The sequence below is a fragment of the Sphaerodactylus townsendi genome, linkage group LG14 (assembly GCF_021028975.2).
Source record: "Sphaerodactylus townsendi isolate TG3544 linkage group LG14, MPM_Stown_v2.3, whole genome shotgun sequence".
Lineage (NCBI taxonomy): Eukaryota > Metazoa > Chordata > Lepidosauria > Squamata > Sphaerodactylidae > Sphaerodactylus > Sphaerodactylus townsendi.
The window spans coordinates 43,395,231-43,412,944 of record NC_059438.1 but is presented as its reverse complement, the minus strand read 5'-3'; the positions used below and the strand labels follow the sequence as shown (position 1 = coordinate 43,412,944).

At 49.6% G+C, this 17,714-nt stretch overlaps 1 protein-coding gene across 3 annotated transcripts in view; it reads left to right on the top strand.

The window, feature by feature from the left end:
• The first annotated feature begins 16,908 nt into the window (after positions 1–16,908).
• Positions 16,909–17,714, top strand: part of NFX1 (nuclear transcription factor, X-box binding 1) — an 89,560-nt gene continuing 88,754 nt past the window's right edge. For all 3 annotated transcript variants that reach the window (XM_048515182.1, XM_048515181.1, XM_048515180.1), the window contains exon 1: positions 16,909–16,985. In XM_048515182.1, the coding sequence (XP_048371139.1) occupies positions 16,958–16,985 (28 nt within the window). In that variant the 5' untranslated portion in view covers positions 16,909–16,957. The remainder of the gene's footprint in view (positions 16,986–17,714) is intronic.

Below are 17,714 nucleotides of genomic sequence, written 5' to 3'. Positions count from 1 at the left end.
GGGAAGTCAGATGGTCCCCTGGTCGTAGGTTCTCTACTATGGACCAGAGAGTTTCCATCTTGAATCGGCGAAGATGGATGGACCTATTGACGTACCGCAGATTTAGGATTGCTCACCATTCTCCGTTGTGCTTGGGCACGGTAAAGAAGTGGGAGTAAATTCCGCGGAACCGTTCCGAAGGCGGTACTGGTTCTATGGCCTGAATCTGGAGTAGGTGGTGAATGGCTTTTTGTGTCCTTAATTTTTTTTCTGGATTGCGGTGGATTGGAGACCCCTGGAAGCGAGGCTTCGGGATTTTGGAGAATTCTATGAGGTAGCCTATGTGGACTATGTCATGACAGTTAAAGTGTTCATATCCTATCCAGCATGAGTCAGCATGAGACTGAGCTGACAAACCGGTTCTAACCTGTTCCAAGTGACCTTTACCATGATTGGTTGAGTCATGTATAAAAGCACTTGTATTATACTGTATCAGTGTTCCTTAGGGAAACGGGTGTTTGGCGAAGCGCTTTGATTGTCTGCTGAATATTCTACGTTGCTAGCAGTTACTTCGTTACAGAGCAACAAATTTATGTCGCCTTCTTTATGAATGACTTAGCTGTGTGGAGTTTACTTCATGAAGGTAGCAGTGTTCTGTACAAGACCACCAGTTCTACTCGAGTAAGCAATCAATCAATTCTGCTATCAGGTTATGTCGAGCCAGTGCGGGATCACCGTGAGTAAGGTGCGGTTCCTGTGTGTTCCTGAGCTGTGGTGTGGCTGTCCAGTACAGAGTCTACAATGGGCGGCTCACAGCAGCCAGTATGCCGTTTGAACGCCTCAGTGAGGACAATTTATTTTATTTTTATTTATTATTCTACTTTTATACCGCCTCCGGCTGGCCCAATCCGTTTTGTCGCGGGCTGTAAGATGCAGTCCCATTCATTCAGGAAGATTTGTGGTCTGTGGTGGAGACATCCCCGGCTGCTGTCGACGCAGGCCTGACGCCAGCTGATCAAAAGCCCGTGCTCTCCATAATTCTGGTCGCGGAGAACTCCCAGCTTCTGTATGTTTGGGACATCAGAACTGAAAGAATGTTGGAGGCCAAGGCCATATATCGTTAAAGACAATAGCAGGGTCTGCACGCTGATAGAGAGACGGCTATATAACTGTGCAAGCTGAAAGCTGGTGAAAGGCGCTTCACTCATTTGCAGCTAATGAGGTCCTTATTTGTCCAGCTGGAAGACCGTGGATGGTTTTCCCGAGTCCCATAAATTGTATATCATCTTGTCATTCCTTGACCAAAGTTGGGATCAGCTGGTTTGCAGTTTACAAGTGTGGAAAGAAGCAGACCTCACTCTTTCCTTCGCGGATCAAGCAAACTGCTTGAAGGTCAGCAACAGAGGGAATTCCAGCAGGAGAGCCGGGCTGTTGAGCTGCCCCTGTGAGACAACAACGCCTGAGGTGAAGGTTTCATCAGAGACGGTGCTCGCAAAAGCCTATGCTGCCCGGAGATGTTACTGCTGTGGGTCCGTGAAATCACATCGCCAAAACTGTCCAGACGCCGCAATAAAAGGCAGATGAAAGGACAGAAGGCAAAACGGAAGATTTACAGCTCCAGAACACTCGACCGGTATGACGAAGCCATGTTGGTGTCTGCGCTGTGGAGAAAAAAAGCAAAGCAGCTGGTTGATGGATAGTGTGTAAGGAATTCCATAGAAGCAGAAAACAAAAGGCCTTTTGCGTAAAAGACCGCTTATTCAGACATCTTAGAAAGCCTGCTACACGCGAGTGGCAGGAATAAGATCTCCCTCACCAGAAACACAGGTTATAATCCTCTGTCCATCCCATCCCTCCCCGATTCCCATGGGGAACGGAGGTCTCATCTCCCTCGCAGAGATAAGGTCTCCTCACCGAAGAAGCTGGGCCCATCGCCCGGCTGTGGAATGTAGTCACATTGCATGCTGCCCTCTCATCAACACCATTGAATCCTTTACACCCTGCCTCCCTTTAAAGAAGACCCTCCCCAGGTTTGTGCGAGCGTGGAAAGCAGAAATAAGGGCTGGGCCAATATTTTCGAATAAACCCATTGATTATACCCAGAGGAATACCCCACCCAAGAGACTAAATATTGTGTTGCTTAAGCATTAAAGCCAGAGTCCAGGATGGCGCCAATTTCGCAATGCTTGGTGGCCATCAATAATAGTCGGTGGCCTCCGGTCGCGGCCAGGCATCGGAAACGGAGCCTCCTTGAGTAAACTGGAATGGAAGACAGGATGAATGTTACTATGAGAGTTAGGCAAACTAATCGGGCAGTGACATCATTAATCACTCTTTAGTAATCTGAAAAGGTCCCACTAATCTTTTGCCTAGTTTAGAAAATTTATGCACGCTCTCTGGAGATTTTGGACAATAACCCAGGCTCACCCAGAGGGAAATCCGAAGCGGTGCTTATCCGCTTGCAGCTTTTGGAGTCTTTAGCCTGTTGTAGGGCAGTCTGGACCGGATTTCACCCCGCCAGAGATGAAATCCATTGTTGAAACTCTGAGGATCCAATGCTCAAGAGGTAGTTGCGCAACGTGGGAAGGAGCCGCACCAGACACACAATTGGCAAGGGCTTTTTTTTTCGCATCGCTATGAACCGCGATTACAGAGTAGGCGCATTCGCGAACGAATGAGCCGCACTTCAATTCGTCTTGGTGGTAGTTGGTGTAACAACGTGAAATACTGCTTCTAGGTTCTGTTCGCTCTCCCATCACCGGCCACTTTGAACGTGCAGTAGGGCGGCAACCGGGCTGCCCCAACAACCCTAGAAGTTTCCAGAACTTTGAAATGAATTGGGGTCAAAGGTCGGAGACCACCTTTAACGGGCGGAGTAGACGGTAAACATGCTGAATGAACAGACGAAGCTAACTTAGGAGCCGGAGGGGATGGAAGCATGGAATAAAATGGGCTTGTTTAGAAAATAAGTCCACCACCACCACAAGACCGTTGCTACGACTTTCTGGCAAATCTGTAATAAAATCCATGGAGATGACTTCCCAGGGCTGGAGTTACCGAGAGGTTTCAAACAGACCATGGGTTTTCCGGACGGTCTTTGGCTTCTGCACAAACAGAAAGCAACCTTTAATACACGCCTCATCCTTAAAGCATCGCTACCACCAGAATTGACGGCGCGGCCAAATGCAGAGTTTTTAGAAAGCCAAAATGTCCAGCCGAAGCTGGCATCATGGCAGGCTCGGTGAACCTGCTTGCGGAGGAAGTGGAGGTACCGCATCAACAACTCGCCGCCAAACGCCATTCTCCAAACGCAATTGGGAGTCGCCCGCCGAGGCTCGTCACCGGGCCTCAAGTTCCCCGTGAGGGAAAGGAGAGACCAGGCTGGGAATGGGCGAAGGAGGAGTGGGATGTCTGAGATCGGTGACAGCCAGCCCCAATTGGGAGGGGAGAGAACAGTGCGCCGAATGTCCTCGCGAAGCTGGCTCCACCCCTCGGTAGGCGCCGAGCGATCAGCCAGTTTGTTGGTTTTTCCGGGAAAAATGGACCGTAAAGAGAAACGAAAAAGAAACGGCCCAACGGGTTGCTTCGACATTCGGAGGGGGGGGGTGGAGAGGGCGTACAGGTTCTGCGATCCCACCAAATTTGAAAGGGGTAAGCGAAGCCCCCTCCACAAAGTGGCTTCAAGTGGAGAGTGCTACTTTAATGGTCAGCAGTCTCTTTATCCCCCCACAGTCCAGTTGAGTTCAGCACCGAGAATTTCTTTTGATAACAAGCACACGGAACCAGCCTATCATCTTTATTTCTCTGCAACAGGGTTGCCCTGCTTTGTCCGGCGTTAATTCAATGCGGAACCACAAACGGAGATCTGGGTCAGGGTGCTTGTGAATAGGTTCGTGGTAAAAGCAGACTTTAGAAGCTGAAAGGCTGTCTGACATTCTTCTTCAGACCAGGAAAGGGGCCCCGGCTTGGCGGTACAGTGGATTCACCTTTAGTGCGAAGAGGTCTGTGAGAGGGAGAGTCAGTTCAGCTAATTGGGGTATAAAGTCACGATAGAAATTAGCAAAACCCCAGAAAAGATTGAGTTCGCTGTTGGTAGCCGGCCATTGAGGATCAAGATCAATTTTAGCAGGATCCATTTAGCCCCGGCGCAGATCCGTAACCCAAATAGTCAATAGAGGTTTGGTGGAACAGCACTTTGAAAGTTTGGCAGCAGGGAGTTGTTGAGCAAGCGTTTTAATACCTCCGAACTTCAAAAGCTTCATGCCCTCCATGGTTTGTGAATAAATTAAAACGCCATCTGCGCCACACCACTACTCCCCTTGTACAATAAATCATGGAGAACTTCGCTGATACAAGGGCCATAAAAAGTTCGGGCCCCACTTAACCCTCGAATGGCAATATTAAGTATTCAAACTGTCCAAACTTTGTGTTAAACGAAGTCAAGTGTTCATAGCCTTCAGCAATTCTGACTCTGTAATAAGCTTCTTCTCAAGTCCAACTTAGTAAAGATGCGCCCTGCTCCAATACGCGCCTAAAAGGTCCTTTTGATCAAAGGCAAAGGGTATTTATTGGACAGGGAGACCGCATTGAGACCTCGGGTAATCTGTGGTGCAGAGTCAGAAAGACCCATCTTTCTTTACAAACAAAACAGGAGCAGCATGTGTGTTTGGTAGTTCATCGTATGAACCCGGGCGAAGCCAGGTTCTTGTCTAAGAAGGCACGTAAGTTCCTCTTCTCCCTCATTGGGACTCATAATGGCAGATTCTACCTTTGGGCAGTTGCCTGGCTGCATACGATTTTGCAGTCAGTGTCTCTATGGGGTGGCAACCAACGTGATTCTTGCTCCTGAAATACTCTGGCTAGACCTTGGCACGCCGGTGGGATGTCGGTAGAATCGAGCAATCGCTGATGAAGCCAGGTGTGTCAGGAGAAGTCGAAGCTTCATGTGTGTTCTCGCAGGAGGGTCAGTGAATTCCAAGATCCTTTCTTTCCAAAGGAATTTGGTTCATGTAACAACAACCATGGCATGCCCAGAACTATGGAGTGTTTAGCTTCACTGGCGCCAGAATAAAACTAATTCTCCCCAATGGTCGGGCGCAGCGAGGAGTAAACCGTTGCTTTGAACTGGCCGGTCCTCACCGGTGAGACCGTCAGCCCATTTGGGTGAAAGGTATGGCTTAGCCAGGGGACTTGGTCTAGACCCCAGTTCTCCGGCCACTTAGTCAAAGATTAAACAATGGGAGCAGCCAGAATCCGCCAAGGGCTGAGGCTATAATACGAAAGTGTGTTTTAGCGGGTTGGCCAGGAAACGCTGATTGTAATGGGAGCTGCCTTCACTCACCGCTGCCTGAGTCGCAACCCATGTCCATTGGGTTGAAGAAAGGCAAACAGCTGCTTCCTCCTCCGGTCGCCTTCGATGACTGTTTTAGACGAGTTCGCTAGCGGCCCTGATTTGCGCAGGGTTTACAGATGGGCAGCGGCCGAGTGGTGGGCTTGTTTTTTCGGCAGTTGGCTGCTAGATGACCGACCTCGGTAAAGACAATCCCAGTCGCTTAATGGCCGGAGGTGGTCTCGTAGGGCGGCTGGGTTGGCTTGGTGATCGAGGGCCGGGCTGGCCGGCGTATTCGCACGAAGCGCCGCATCTGCCGACCACTTGGGATCCTAATTCAATCCAATCAGCAATAAAAGGGGAATCAATTAAAACACCGCTTTCACGCAGCTTCGTCGCTGACAGCATCCGAAGTATTCGTGATTTACGCGCCAGGCCACCAGGAGGTGGAACGAAAGCAGCCGCGACGAATTAATGGGCAAATTCTGCAAAACGAAGCGGTTGCCTTGTTGAATAGTTTTGATGGTGCGGATATTTCATTCCGCACCTGATCTGGAAGTTGCAGCCCCTCAAGGCTTGAGGAATGCGGGTACCGCGGCGCAGTATCTTCATCCTTGCAGGTTCAAAGAGACACAAAACCAGTCGGGCTGCTGCCCCATCCAGGACTGAGCCGATGTCCCCGTGATTTTTTCGCCAAGGCCAGACCGGGTATATAAATCATCATAGTCCTCCATGTGGGCATCGAAGCCGTAAAGATTGAAGTAGGGAAGTTTGGAAGCGGTCCCATCGAAACGGGCAGGTATTGGAGGTCTGTAGTAACCCTTCCACGGTTTCCCCTTGGCTTACTGACCAGAGGCGGCGTGCCAGGTTGAGCTGGTTGAGGCAGCAGTTGGGCGCTGGGGCGGAATCGGCAGGAGGTATCGTAACGCCGGTACGCTGGTGTTCCTCGTGGGAGCCGGTTCCGAAGGTGGTTGGACTCCAGCAGCTGCCGCCTCTGGCCGTGGCTTGCAAATTCCGAGCAGCGACATGACTCCAACTTTGGGCTTCGTCCCCTGGTCTGCTGCTTCTTCAGTTCCCTTCCAAGGCAGCCAGCTCTCCTTTACAGTCAGTGCATCCTGGCGCGCGATGTAAAAGCTGCTTTCTCCCGCTCCAATTCTTAGCCAGTTCGCCCCATTGAACAGCTGCAGTAAGCTCACTTTGTGTAATGCTAGCGTCCGGAACACTTCTCGTTGACGCTGTAGGTTCAGTTTGGAGTGTTCCAGGACTTTATCACGGACTGATGATTCTCGCGATACGTCGCTTGAGCTTCTGCACAGTCCAATTCGAAGTTGGACTTCTTCTTTGGCGCTGCTGCTCCCCTCGCCTTCTGCAGGTTTTCACGCCTTTGCTGCAGCTGTTCCCCGCTCTTCCCATAGCTGGCGCTCATCGGCCCATGCTTCTGGGCATCTCGCGAAGTCGGCCCACTTCCTCATCCCAGCCCCCCCCTTCGATGGGAGAGGGAACAGATCCGGCTGGGAGTGTTGGCTTTTCCTCGACTCCTCGCCGCCTGGACGCTGGAAAGTATCGTAATTCTAATCGGGTGGCTCCACGGGCATCTGCGGTGCAGCCAGCCAGTTCCGGGATCAGGGGGGTCCGATCGAAGACGGTAATGGATACTCCCTCCCAACTCCTCTGGTATAGTCCCAGTGTCACCGGGTGGTCTCGATCGGGTCCTGCGTGCTGTGCCACGGTGGTTCCTTGGGAGACATCACCAAAATAATGAGTCCAGGAATCGCTCAATGGACTCCCTGGGTTGCCGTGATGAAAGGTGGTCAGGTCAACGGCCTGCCTCCGCGACAGTAGTTGCATCTGAGGTTTGTAACTCCATACCTAAAACGGTAGAGATCCGATCCACAGGTACGCCGATCCATAGAGCTTACCAAACTACTCATACAAGTCCCCATGGTCGCCTTTCACGCCCCTCGCTCCAACGGGAGTAAAGGAAGACTCGTAAGCTGATATTTAGGACGGGAAAGAGTCACCAGCGGTGACCCTCGCTTCCTCACGGTTCCTCCAGATTCAGAAGGGGAAAGGACGGAGCCCTTCTTGGGGGGGCTACCGCACCTTCCCCAGAAACATCCAACCTCTCCATGCCGAGGCACCAGAGGTCCACTGCACTAGGAATATAGATGAATTAGGATTCCTGCCACAATGTAAGGAATTCCATAGAAGCAGAAATAAAAGGCTCTTTGGTGTAAAAGACCGTTTATTCAGACATCTTAGAAAGCTCGCACACCTTAGAGTGGCAGGAATAAGATCTCCGCCAGGTTCATTGCCAGGTTATCCCAGTCCATCCCATCCCTCCTCGATTTCTCCCGGCTGGAACGAGTAAGGTCTCATCTCCCTCGCGAGATAAGCAATCTCCGCTAAGAAGCTGGCCCATCGCCTCGGGCTGTGGAATGTAGTCAGCAGCCAAGGTTGCCCAGCTCTTCATATCAACACCATATTGAATCCTTTTACATAGTTCGCCCGTAACGCACATTGTGTAAAACGACAGAAGTTTGCTTCAGGATGAAACCGTTGCTAATATTTCTCATGTAAGCCTTGCTGATGATTCATCATCAGAGGTGACTTTACAAGGAACTGTGTATGTACCTGCTTTTGGACTTAATATTCAAAATGTGTTACTAGTCCCCCCCACCTAGACTTTTAATTTGTTAAGTGTATGCGTCTTCTTGTTCAGGAGGGGTATAAAGTCACATTTAATAATGACATGTGCTATGTGAACAAGAATAATGTGTTGTGTGTGCAAAGGGACAACTAAAGGGATATGTTGTACCACATGATTCCCAAAGGTAGCTCAGTGGGAGTGTAAACAACTATCCAGTCTCTGTCTAACAAGCCTTTATACCCATTAAATTGTGTGCACGAAAGTTGCTACACCGCAGTAAATTGGGTCATGCAGGGTGGTCCACTATAAAAGCAGTTAGCTAAGGTGTGTGACATATACAAGTAAAACCCTGTAAACATTACCTGGAGTGTTCTGTTTGTAGTAGGCTGCAAGGTTAAAGCCTCTTCCTAAGTTGCTAAAGCCAGCAACAGACAAACAGACAGACCTTTTGCTTTGGTCCATTCTGACAGGCTTTGCTGGACCTTTTTCCAGCTAGCCAAAGGGGAGTGCATGTTACATCATGTTGATTAGTGGATGATTATAGTAGGTACTCTTAGTGTCTACTGTTAAAATCCAAAAGCAGAAGCCTGTGAAAAGGTTCCAGGATTAATGGGTTGCCATGATTGAGAGAGAAACCACCCCTACAAGGTAGCTGTAGGTTACAAAGCGGATCACCGCTAGCGCAGTACATGAAAGTAAAGCCTTTCAATCCTGGTTGGCAAAGAAGGGGATTGTGCACAGGACAAGCGAATCCTTTAATGCCTTTACCAGGGGAACGGGGCATCAGAGAAGACGCTTGGGGGTTTTGCAGGTGATGCGTGATCTGCATGCTTGAGGATGCAAAACTACCCTTTCACTATTGGGGGAGGTGTCTGTGCTGCGTAACTCACGTAATTAATCGCCTCTGGAGTTCCAGCATTCAGGAAAACACCCCATTACATGTTGTTGTTGGCAAGCAAGAAACCCTCATTGGACACACCTGAGAAGGTTTGGGAGCTTGGCCGAAATGTCTTGATACCAGGTGCACAGAGAGAACTAAAAAGGAAAACCCAGGTAATCAGAGATTAAAAGGTTTTACAGGCTATGCAGAAAAACACAAAAGGTTATAGATTTAGTCTGAATTTTATGGCAGAATTGTGGTCTCTAGAAGTGCCAACTTTGAGAGACACACAGGTTGGGAGCATGTTCATTCTAATTCAGAAGTTTTTTTCTGCCTGCCTTAACTATGAACAGCCTGCAGGTGCAGCAATCCAGTAGCCAGATGCCAATTCAACCTCCTCTGCTCAAGGTCACATTCCTAGAGTGAAGCAGAGAGAGAGAGGACAGCAGAGCCAGTTCAGGACTCTGATAAAGAAGAGGAAAACGCTAGGCGTGTTGATTTTCCCCACTTGCAGGTCCAACAGAGAAAATAAAGGAGTGCCGCCACAAAGATTTGGTGTTACTCAGGTTATTAGGATCTGTCAAACATGAGTAGAAGTCTCAAAAGTTTCCAGGAGATGGTAACTAGGACCTCCTGAGGAACAAGAATCGCGGAATGCTGCTATGGATGATGAATTTTGAAAGTGGTTGGACCCACGCTGGGTGTACAAGAAGAAATCATTGCCCAATGTGGGATAGCTTGTACAAAGCTCGCTTGGTTGCTCCAGGGGCTACGAGGGCAAAACCTATCTAGAAAAATTATGAGCAAAACATATTCGCCTACTGCCAAGGCTGCTGAGTCTATGAGACTGGTGCTAGCTGTAGCAATGCAAGGGAGGAATGGAGAATCACGCCACCTTGACGTCCGGGGTTATTGTGCATATTTGCATGTGCTCCTCTGACAGAGGGATGTATACATGAAACCAGCACCTGGATATGCAAGTTGAAAAGGAGCAAGAGATGTACAAACTATGTAAATCGCTGTACAGCCCTAATAACAATACCAGGCAGCTAGAAATTGGAATCAGTGTTTGCATGATGGTTTTGTGTAAACTAGGTTTTCAAACGAAGCGTTATGGATCCTTGTGTTTATACTAAAGGTGAAGGCCAAGGAAGCAAGTCATCACTAATTCGTTTACGTAGATGACATGTGTGTTACTGCCTTTAACTGATGCTCAAATCAACTGATGCTCTATGACAGTTTGAAGAAGACATTTCAGGTAGAAAGAGACCTAGGCTACCTGAAAACCTATCTAGGTATTAGCATAATTAAAAAACAGCAGAAGGAACCTTGCTGCTAAGTCAGAAAAGACAAAATAGAAGAACCTCATAGGCGAGTACCGGGCTTAAAGTAGAAAGCCAAAAGCGAAAAGACACCCATGTCTACTGGAAGTTCACTAAAGGAAAGAAAAGATTCTGATGTTTCTTTTTGATAATCCTGAATTATATATCGCTCTGTCATTGGAAGTTTGGGCCCATTTGGCAAACTGGACAAGACCAGATATAATGTTTAATGTTAGCTACTTTAAGCAGACTTGTGTCTAAACCCACACTACATGCTTGGGCAAGGTGTGAAACCTTGTCATTCGTTATTTAAAAGGTACACAGCATTTTTTGCTTGGTGATAGCTCCAAACAAAACCCAAGTGTTAACCGCTGCAGCAGATAGTTCTTGTGCAGATGATTCCTGAAAGAAGTGCAAGTCCTGCAACAGGTTATCTTATTAAATAATATGCTGGGATGTTCTTGTAGTGTGGAGATGATCGAGAAAACAACTGCCTTGTCAACATCTGAGGCAGAGTATTGTAGCGTTATCTCCCTTGGTCCAGCCGGTTCTATAACGCATGGTCAGCCTGTCCAGCCGGGTAAGTTGAAAAGTTTTGTAGGTGCGGCGCCCGACCGGAGTCTTGTGGTAGTCATCAGGATCTGGCAGGATCGATCGACTGGAAGGGTCTTCCTCCCCTTCCCCTGCTTGAAGTTGGAAGAACTAAAGGAAGGATTGTTGTTGTCGTTAAGCTGGTGTTATTAAGGCTTCAAGCGAAAGGAGTTGGAAGAGGACCAGCGCCTCTGCCTTCCACAGGAGCATCGTGCCATTGTGTGTTGGGATCTGAATGTGGTGTAAGGTTTGATAAAGAACCCTGGTTCTGTCACCGGACATTATCTGGGCATAGTCTTCTTATTACCCTTGGATTCGACCAGAACTGGGCGCGCTCTAAATCCTTACTGAATAGTCGAAGTATCCGCGGATAATGCATATAGGTCGCCACCACTCTGCTTAGAGTGGAAGTCGGGCTGACCAGGCTCTGAGCCATGCTTGTCTTCCCTGACTACCACCCCCATGCCCATTGGCTACACGACACATCATTAGAGAGCCAGCCAAAATTTGAGAGTCTGCCCAGTAAGAGACTGCCATAAGCATTCTTTCCCACGCTCTCTAATGCCTTGATGTTCTGGGGGGGATTATGGCCAGGAATTCTCCGGCCCACACATAATAAGCTGCCCTTGCCATGGTGGCAGAGGATGCCAATGCCTCACTGATGCTTAGGGCCAAAAGCGAATATGCATCCTTTTGAGGAGGACCTCCCCTTTTCTGTCTTGAGGGGTCCTTAAGGGTGCCCCTCACCATCCTTAGTGACCTAGTCTTTACCAGGTTGGATGGCTACTATGGGGGCCGTAAACCAATGGGGTCTGGATGAAGGAGTGGATGTGATCTGCAGGCAACATGTATAAGTTTTTTGAGAAGGGATGGACCAGCTTTTGCTGGAGTCAAGGTTAAGCCATTCTCTTGATCCTTCTTTCCAAAATATTTCTGGTAAGGGAAGAGCCCTCCTGGGGGACTCTTCTTCTGTTTGGGGAAATATCTCTTTATTGCCCTTTTGGGGCATCCTCCTTAACTGTCTTGTGGGACCCAGAGCTAGTGGCTGGTTCCTCTATGTCATCAGCAGAATCATGGAGTTCCAAGGCTGATATGAAAGCTTTAGCCATCAGCGTAGCGGCAAATCCTTCTGGTTTGAAAGAACCCTTTGGCATTGTTCTTTTTAGCTCTATAGGGTTATCTTCAATCTTCTGGAAAAATGGTCCGGAGGACCTTTCTATCTCTCCCTCACTACTTTCACTCCTCATCCCTGGATGTCTAATGGGTCCCTGCAAGTGGAAGGGAAGAGGGAGGGGCCTCTGGGGACCTGGAGGAGGAGCTGGATCTATGCGTTTCTCCTAACCCTATCTCTGGGTGATGGGGATTTCTTGGCATCCCCTCTTTGCCTTGTGTTTTTCTTTGCGCTTTTTTTTCAATGGAGGGGAAATTTCTTCCCCGATGGTTTTTTTCTAAACATTTTCTCATGAGTTCTGCTGGAGAGCAATTGGCCCAAGAGCTCATATCCAGAAGGGATTGCCCTCGCTCCTCTACCCTCGACATCTTGCCTGGCATCCCATTCGCCCCTTGTGGCCGGGCTGGCCACTGTGGGACTGGCTGTGGGAGTCCCTCGCTTGCTGCCGGAAATCTCTCCGTACTTTGCTCCGATTGTGAAAGCTCTGGGCGCTTTACTTACGGCGCATCTTCTTGGCCGCTGGGTGCGGAGGGGAAGCTGATGCGTGAGCTCCACCTCAACCACGCCCCGGTCAGGGATGCTGGTGTCTGAGGGGGGAGGTCGGCTGGCCGGCGTTGCTCTCAGGCTTTGGAAACGCTTTAGTCGAGGGACAGCGCCATGCTTCGGCGCCTTGCGTCGCCGAATTCGTCCCCTCGGGTCCGTTTTGGCGCTTCCGCCGTGGCTCGCGGCGTTTTGTCGACGCGTTGTGGCGGTGGCCTATCTCAAAAGAAGCATGCCTGGCTGGCTAAGGCGGTGCAGCGCCCTGCGTAAGGGTGGCCAGCCTCAGTTCCCTCTGCTGCCAACTTGCCAAAAGGATTCAGGGCGGTGGGGAAAAGGATCGCAGGGAAGCCATGTTGAAAAAAGGGAGCCTGGTGCGATCTGGGTTCCCTTTTTACGGGGAAAAAAAATCCAAAACGCAAGGGGAGACTTAAGAAACACGGAGATCTAAACCTTCACACTTAGACCTAACAATGAACACAAAACCACTCTACAAGAGAAAGGATTCTGCCTAAAAGTAATTGGAGCTAGCTCCAAGACCTGCTTCCCCTATTGAGGCAGGAACAATACTGGGCCCAAGATGGGTGACCACAAGCCTCTTCTTCAGGAAGTGACATTCAAAATGTGTAGTAACCTGCCTCCTGAGAATGAGAGTTAGGAATTACCCAATCAGGATGTCCGAGGTTGCTCCAGGAGAAAGAAGGAGCTTGTAAGCTTGTGAGTCTGTAACCTCAGCTTGTGGGTTCTGTGGGGCAGTACTGGAATGAGTTGCAACAACAATCTTTAAACAACAAAATGGTTTACTTTTTCTTTACAATTAACACTTTTAAAAAACAGCATTTAACGCTACAATTCAAGGTCCTGTTCAGGTTGCATTTCTCAAGACCTTCTATTTACAGTCTACTGATATTGCCAAGTCCAAATCTTCTTTGCAAGTTGGCTGGCTCCTGAAGACTCCAAGGGCTTGATGAACAGGTTGCAACATGATGAAGGTCTCCAGGAGAACTCTCACCCATTACAACCACAAAAGAAACCCTTAACAAGGTGTTAAGGGCTTATAGAAATCAAGGTCTGAGTCTGGTAGCCTTGTTCTTCTGCAAAAGAGCTCTTTCAGCCTCTCTGCTGCTCCGAGTCTCCACCCCTTACTGGGTCAACCCATTCTGGGCCAACCCATTCTGGGCATGGGGGTTACAAGTCCACTTACAGGAGAGAAAGGTATAGTATAAATCCAAACTCTTCTTCTTCTTCTCTATTAGAACAGGAGAGCATGGTTCCCCATACTCAGGAATCTAGTGAAGTACTGCACAGATACCTTTTGCACAGCCCCCAACCTGCTCGTAATCTCATGATGTAGCTACGCTGAAACTAACAACTTGGCTAATATTGCATTAGAGGCATGGCCGCAGAGGGTTAGGGATATACTATTAATCTCCAGGAAACCATCCATCAGGAGATCCTACATTTACAAGTGGGAGAGATTCACTCAGTGGTCCTGTGAACACAACATTGTTCCCGAATACTGTTCTAATCCCAATTTTTGAGTTCCTGCTGCATCTAAAGGACACAGGACTATCCACCCCCTCCATCAGAGTATACCTAGTGGCCATATCCGCCTTTCATATCAGCCTCAGAGCTTTTTCCACCTTTTCAGACCCATCTGCCAAAAGGTTTTTAAAGGGGCTTAGCAATTTATATCCCACTATCAGGGCCCTGATCCAACATTGATCCTCTTGAGGCTAATGGGAAGGCCATTTGAATTCATGGCTACCTGCAACCTGAACATGCTTTTTTACAAAACTGCATTCCTAGACACTATTACATCAGGTAGGAGGGTAGGCAACCTAAGGACACTATGCTGGGATCCCTGTTCACAGAAGTCCTTCACCCTAATTTGGAGCATTGCCCAAAAGTGGTTACATCCTTCCACTTGGGTCAGGACACTGTACTTCCTGTATTCTGCCCAAATGCCTCCATAGAACCCGAGCAGCCCCTCCACACACTGGACTGCTGCCTGGCCCTGCATTTCTACGTTAGAAAAACAGCCATTCCATGAAGGTGACAACCTGCTTATTTGCTTCATGGGCAGCCACAAAGTGATGGCACAGACTCTTTCAAAGTGGGTCACCAAAGTAATTTCCAAGGCATACAAATTAGCCAATGCTGAGTGTCCATTGGGCGTGAGGGTTTCATTTAAACAGCACCTGCAAAACTGCCCTCCTGACCGCTGCCTCCCTTTGTGCGTTGACATCAACTTTGTAATGCCTTATGAAGACTGATGCTGATTGTCAGTAGTCAGATTGGTCACAGCTGCCTGACTGTGTTTTTTTGTGTTCCTGCTGAGTCAGCTAGTATACCTAATTTGTATGTTCAGTGTCACATGGTATGTAACTGCTGTAAGCATTGGTTCTTGAACTGTATATGTGGTAAGGTTCAGTGTGCTACTGTCCTTGCTGAGAGCAGGTCTCAAGCCGGAGGCTCTGCTAGTTTACAAAAGGATACTATGTATGTATGCAACTACTCTAATACAACTTCTTTTTGGCTGAACTCCTTGTTTCCAGTCGTTTATCCTGCACTCTACACATGCTCAGAGGTGCTACTGCTGCTAACTCTGTCACTGATGACCATGTGGCTGCCCAGCACATGTCATCAATGTCCATGTTGGATGCCCAGGCTCTGACCTGAGAGACCAAGGGGAGATATAGCTTAAATGTTAGAAACGTGGGTCCAAGGACCCTCAAAATAATCTGGACAAAGTTGGTGAAGCAGATAACAAAGCTTTTATTGGTTTACGGTCTTGCAAGATCGGGTGTCCACTCAGTAGTAGGCACACCCTTCCTTTGTTCTACAGCAGTTTATATTACTTTTTCAGGACTACCCAATCCCTCCCTCACTTCTCCATTGGCTAGGAGATGAGGGCCATAGCCTATTACAATTCATCTAGTCATACTATGTCATATACCAGGTGGTATCTCTTCCAATTAATACATCTTTATATGGTCATTTCCTGTAATTAATATTTGGTTCCTTTTAACTGTCAACCCTTCGGTAGTGTCTTCATGATATATATCTTCATGATATATATATCCTTCCTCTGGATGCCCTCTGGATGCACCTGCCACGTCTTTGGTTCCCTTATCTTACTGTGAAGACACCATCATATTTTACCCCTTCATCAAAAGGCCTTCTATCTTGGCACAGGATCTTAGCCTCCTATAAGCGGTACTCCTGGCACAAGAATCTAGGCTTTGACCCACTCTCTGCTTTGAAGACACTATCCCAAGCTTGCTAGGGGCCCTCTTATCAGCAGGTGTCTGTTTGGCACATGAACTCATGTTCCCTTATTATTTATGACTATTGAAACCAAGCTTCAGAAGCATCTTAGAAAAAGACTTTAGCTAGAGGCCTTAAGAAGCTTCTGAATGGAGTTTCTGCTTAATAGCACCTACTGATTAGGATCTAGAGAAGCAAGCTGTTTTAGCTATTTTACACTTTAAACTGAGAGAATAACATTTATAGCAGGATTCATTACACATGAAGCATTAGGATACATATATTGAACATGAGTGATTAACATATTATTTAAGTTTCATTATTTAGTTACAATATAGAAGCATTTTAAACGTAAAAATGTATTATGAACTTTCCCCTACTAAACTCTTAAACCCTACTAACGGACTTCAAAAGAGGAGACATAATAACCTTGGAGTCAACTGGACTTCTAACATCTTTAAAGTGAACTTTATATGAACTCTACATACACTTTTATAAAGCTAAATTATACTTAGTGTTCAACAACCTTTATATTTTCTGTGAAGGCTATATTCTTTGTGACTTCTAAATAATGCCTATATTTGTGCACTAAAATATGGTTATCTGGGTTTAGGAACGGGGAGGCCGTGAAAGCACGAAGCCTGAGAGCTTGCGAAGAGAAGCGAGACGCAGAGTAGAACCACGTGGCTGGGAACCTGAGTGATGCAACTCTGATATGATCACTGCCTCGGGTCCCAGGCTCCCGACAGGAGGCAGCCAGAAGGGGTCAGGGGTGGCCGCCGGGGCGATCCCTGCTCTGCCGCGCTTCGGCCTCTCCTCCGGCGGGAAGGGAAAGGCCGCCGCCCGCGGGCCCTGCTCAGCCGACCGAGGGGCGAGGGGGCCGCCCGCCTTCCCTGCAGGCCCGGGCGAGGTCGCGGCCTGGCTGAGGGGGCTCCGCGAGGACCGCAGCGCAGAGACAGGCCTCTCCCGCTGGGCAAAGTCCACAGCGGCCTCCTCGGGCGGGCCTTTCCCCCGAGGGCTCCGCTCCCGCGCGGCCCTTCCACTCCGCGGGCGGGCGGGCGGGCGAACAGGCAGGCAGGGGCCGGGTCGGCCGTCGGCGTCGCCAGGCCCGGCGCGCTGGCTGTCCTCAGCCCAGCTTCGTGGCGCCGCCTGAAGGGGCGCTGTGGGGCGGCCGAGGAGGAGGAGGCGGGCGCTTGCGCGGCGGGCGGAGACGGACGGGCGGGCGGCCATGGCGGAGGCTGCGCTGCCGGGATCAGGTAAGGCCGCTCTCTGGAGCCCGGGCGGGCTGCCCGGAGGGGAGAGGGACAGGCCGCGCGTTGGCGGCCAAGCCTTCGCCTGGGCGGGCGGGCGGGCGAGGGTGAGCCCGGCGCCAGGCCGCCCTTCCGGCGGAGAGGGCAGGACCCGCGGCCTCCTTCGCCCAGGCGGCTGCCGCTGCTGCACCGCTCGCTGTTGACGAGGCGCGGCTTCCGCGATGCGAGGTCTGCGCACCTCCTGCAGGTGAGGAGGAGGAGGAGGAGGAGGGGGGCCTCGGGGCGCCCCCTCCCCACCTGCTGCTCCTGCTCCTGCTGCAGTCAGCCCCCCCCCGCCCCCACAGCTGTGGCGCCGGCGCAGACAAGGCAGGCGGGAGGTCCTGAGCATCTGGGCAGCCTCTGCTTTGGTGCCGGCGGAGCAGGAAACGTCCACCCGTTGGACATGCGCGCTGAGCACGGAGACTCTCAGTCCCGGCGCCTCGGCCACCCTGTCCGCTGATTGGGAGCAGAGCCTGGACATGCCGCATGAAGCCACGATTACCTCGTCTCTCCTGGCTGCACCAGCACTTGTCGTTTGAATCGGAGGCAACCGGAGATGTTGCTAAACGTGGGGACTCTGTTGAGCAAGCGCTGCTGCTGCTGCTTGTGCAGTTTTCAGTCTCATGCAAGGGTGACTTGCCAAGGTTTAAACTTTAAACCAATTAAATGTTATTTTTCACACTATTCTACCCCCCT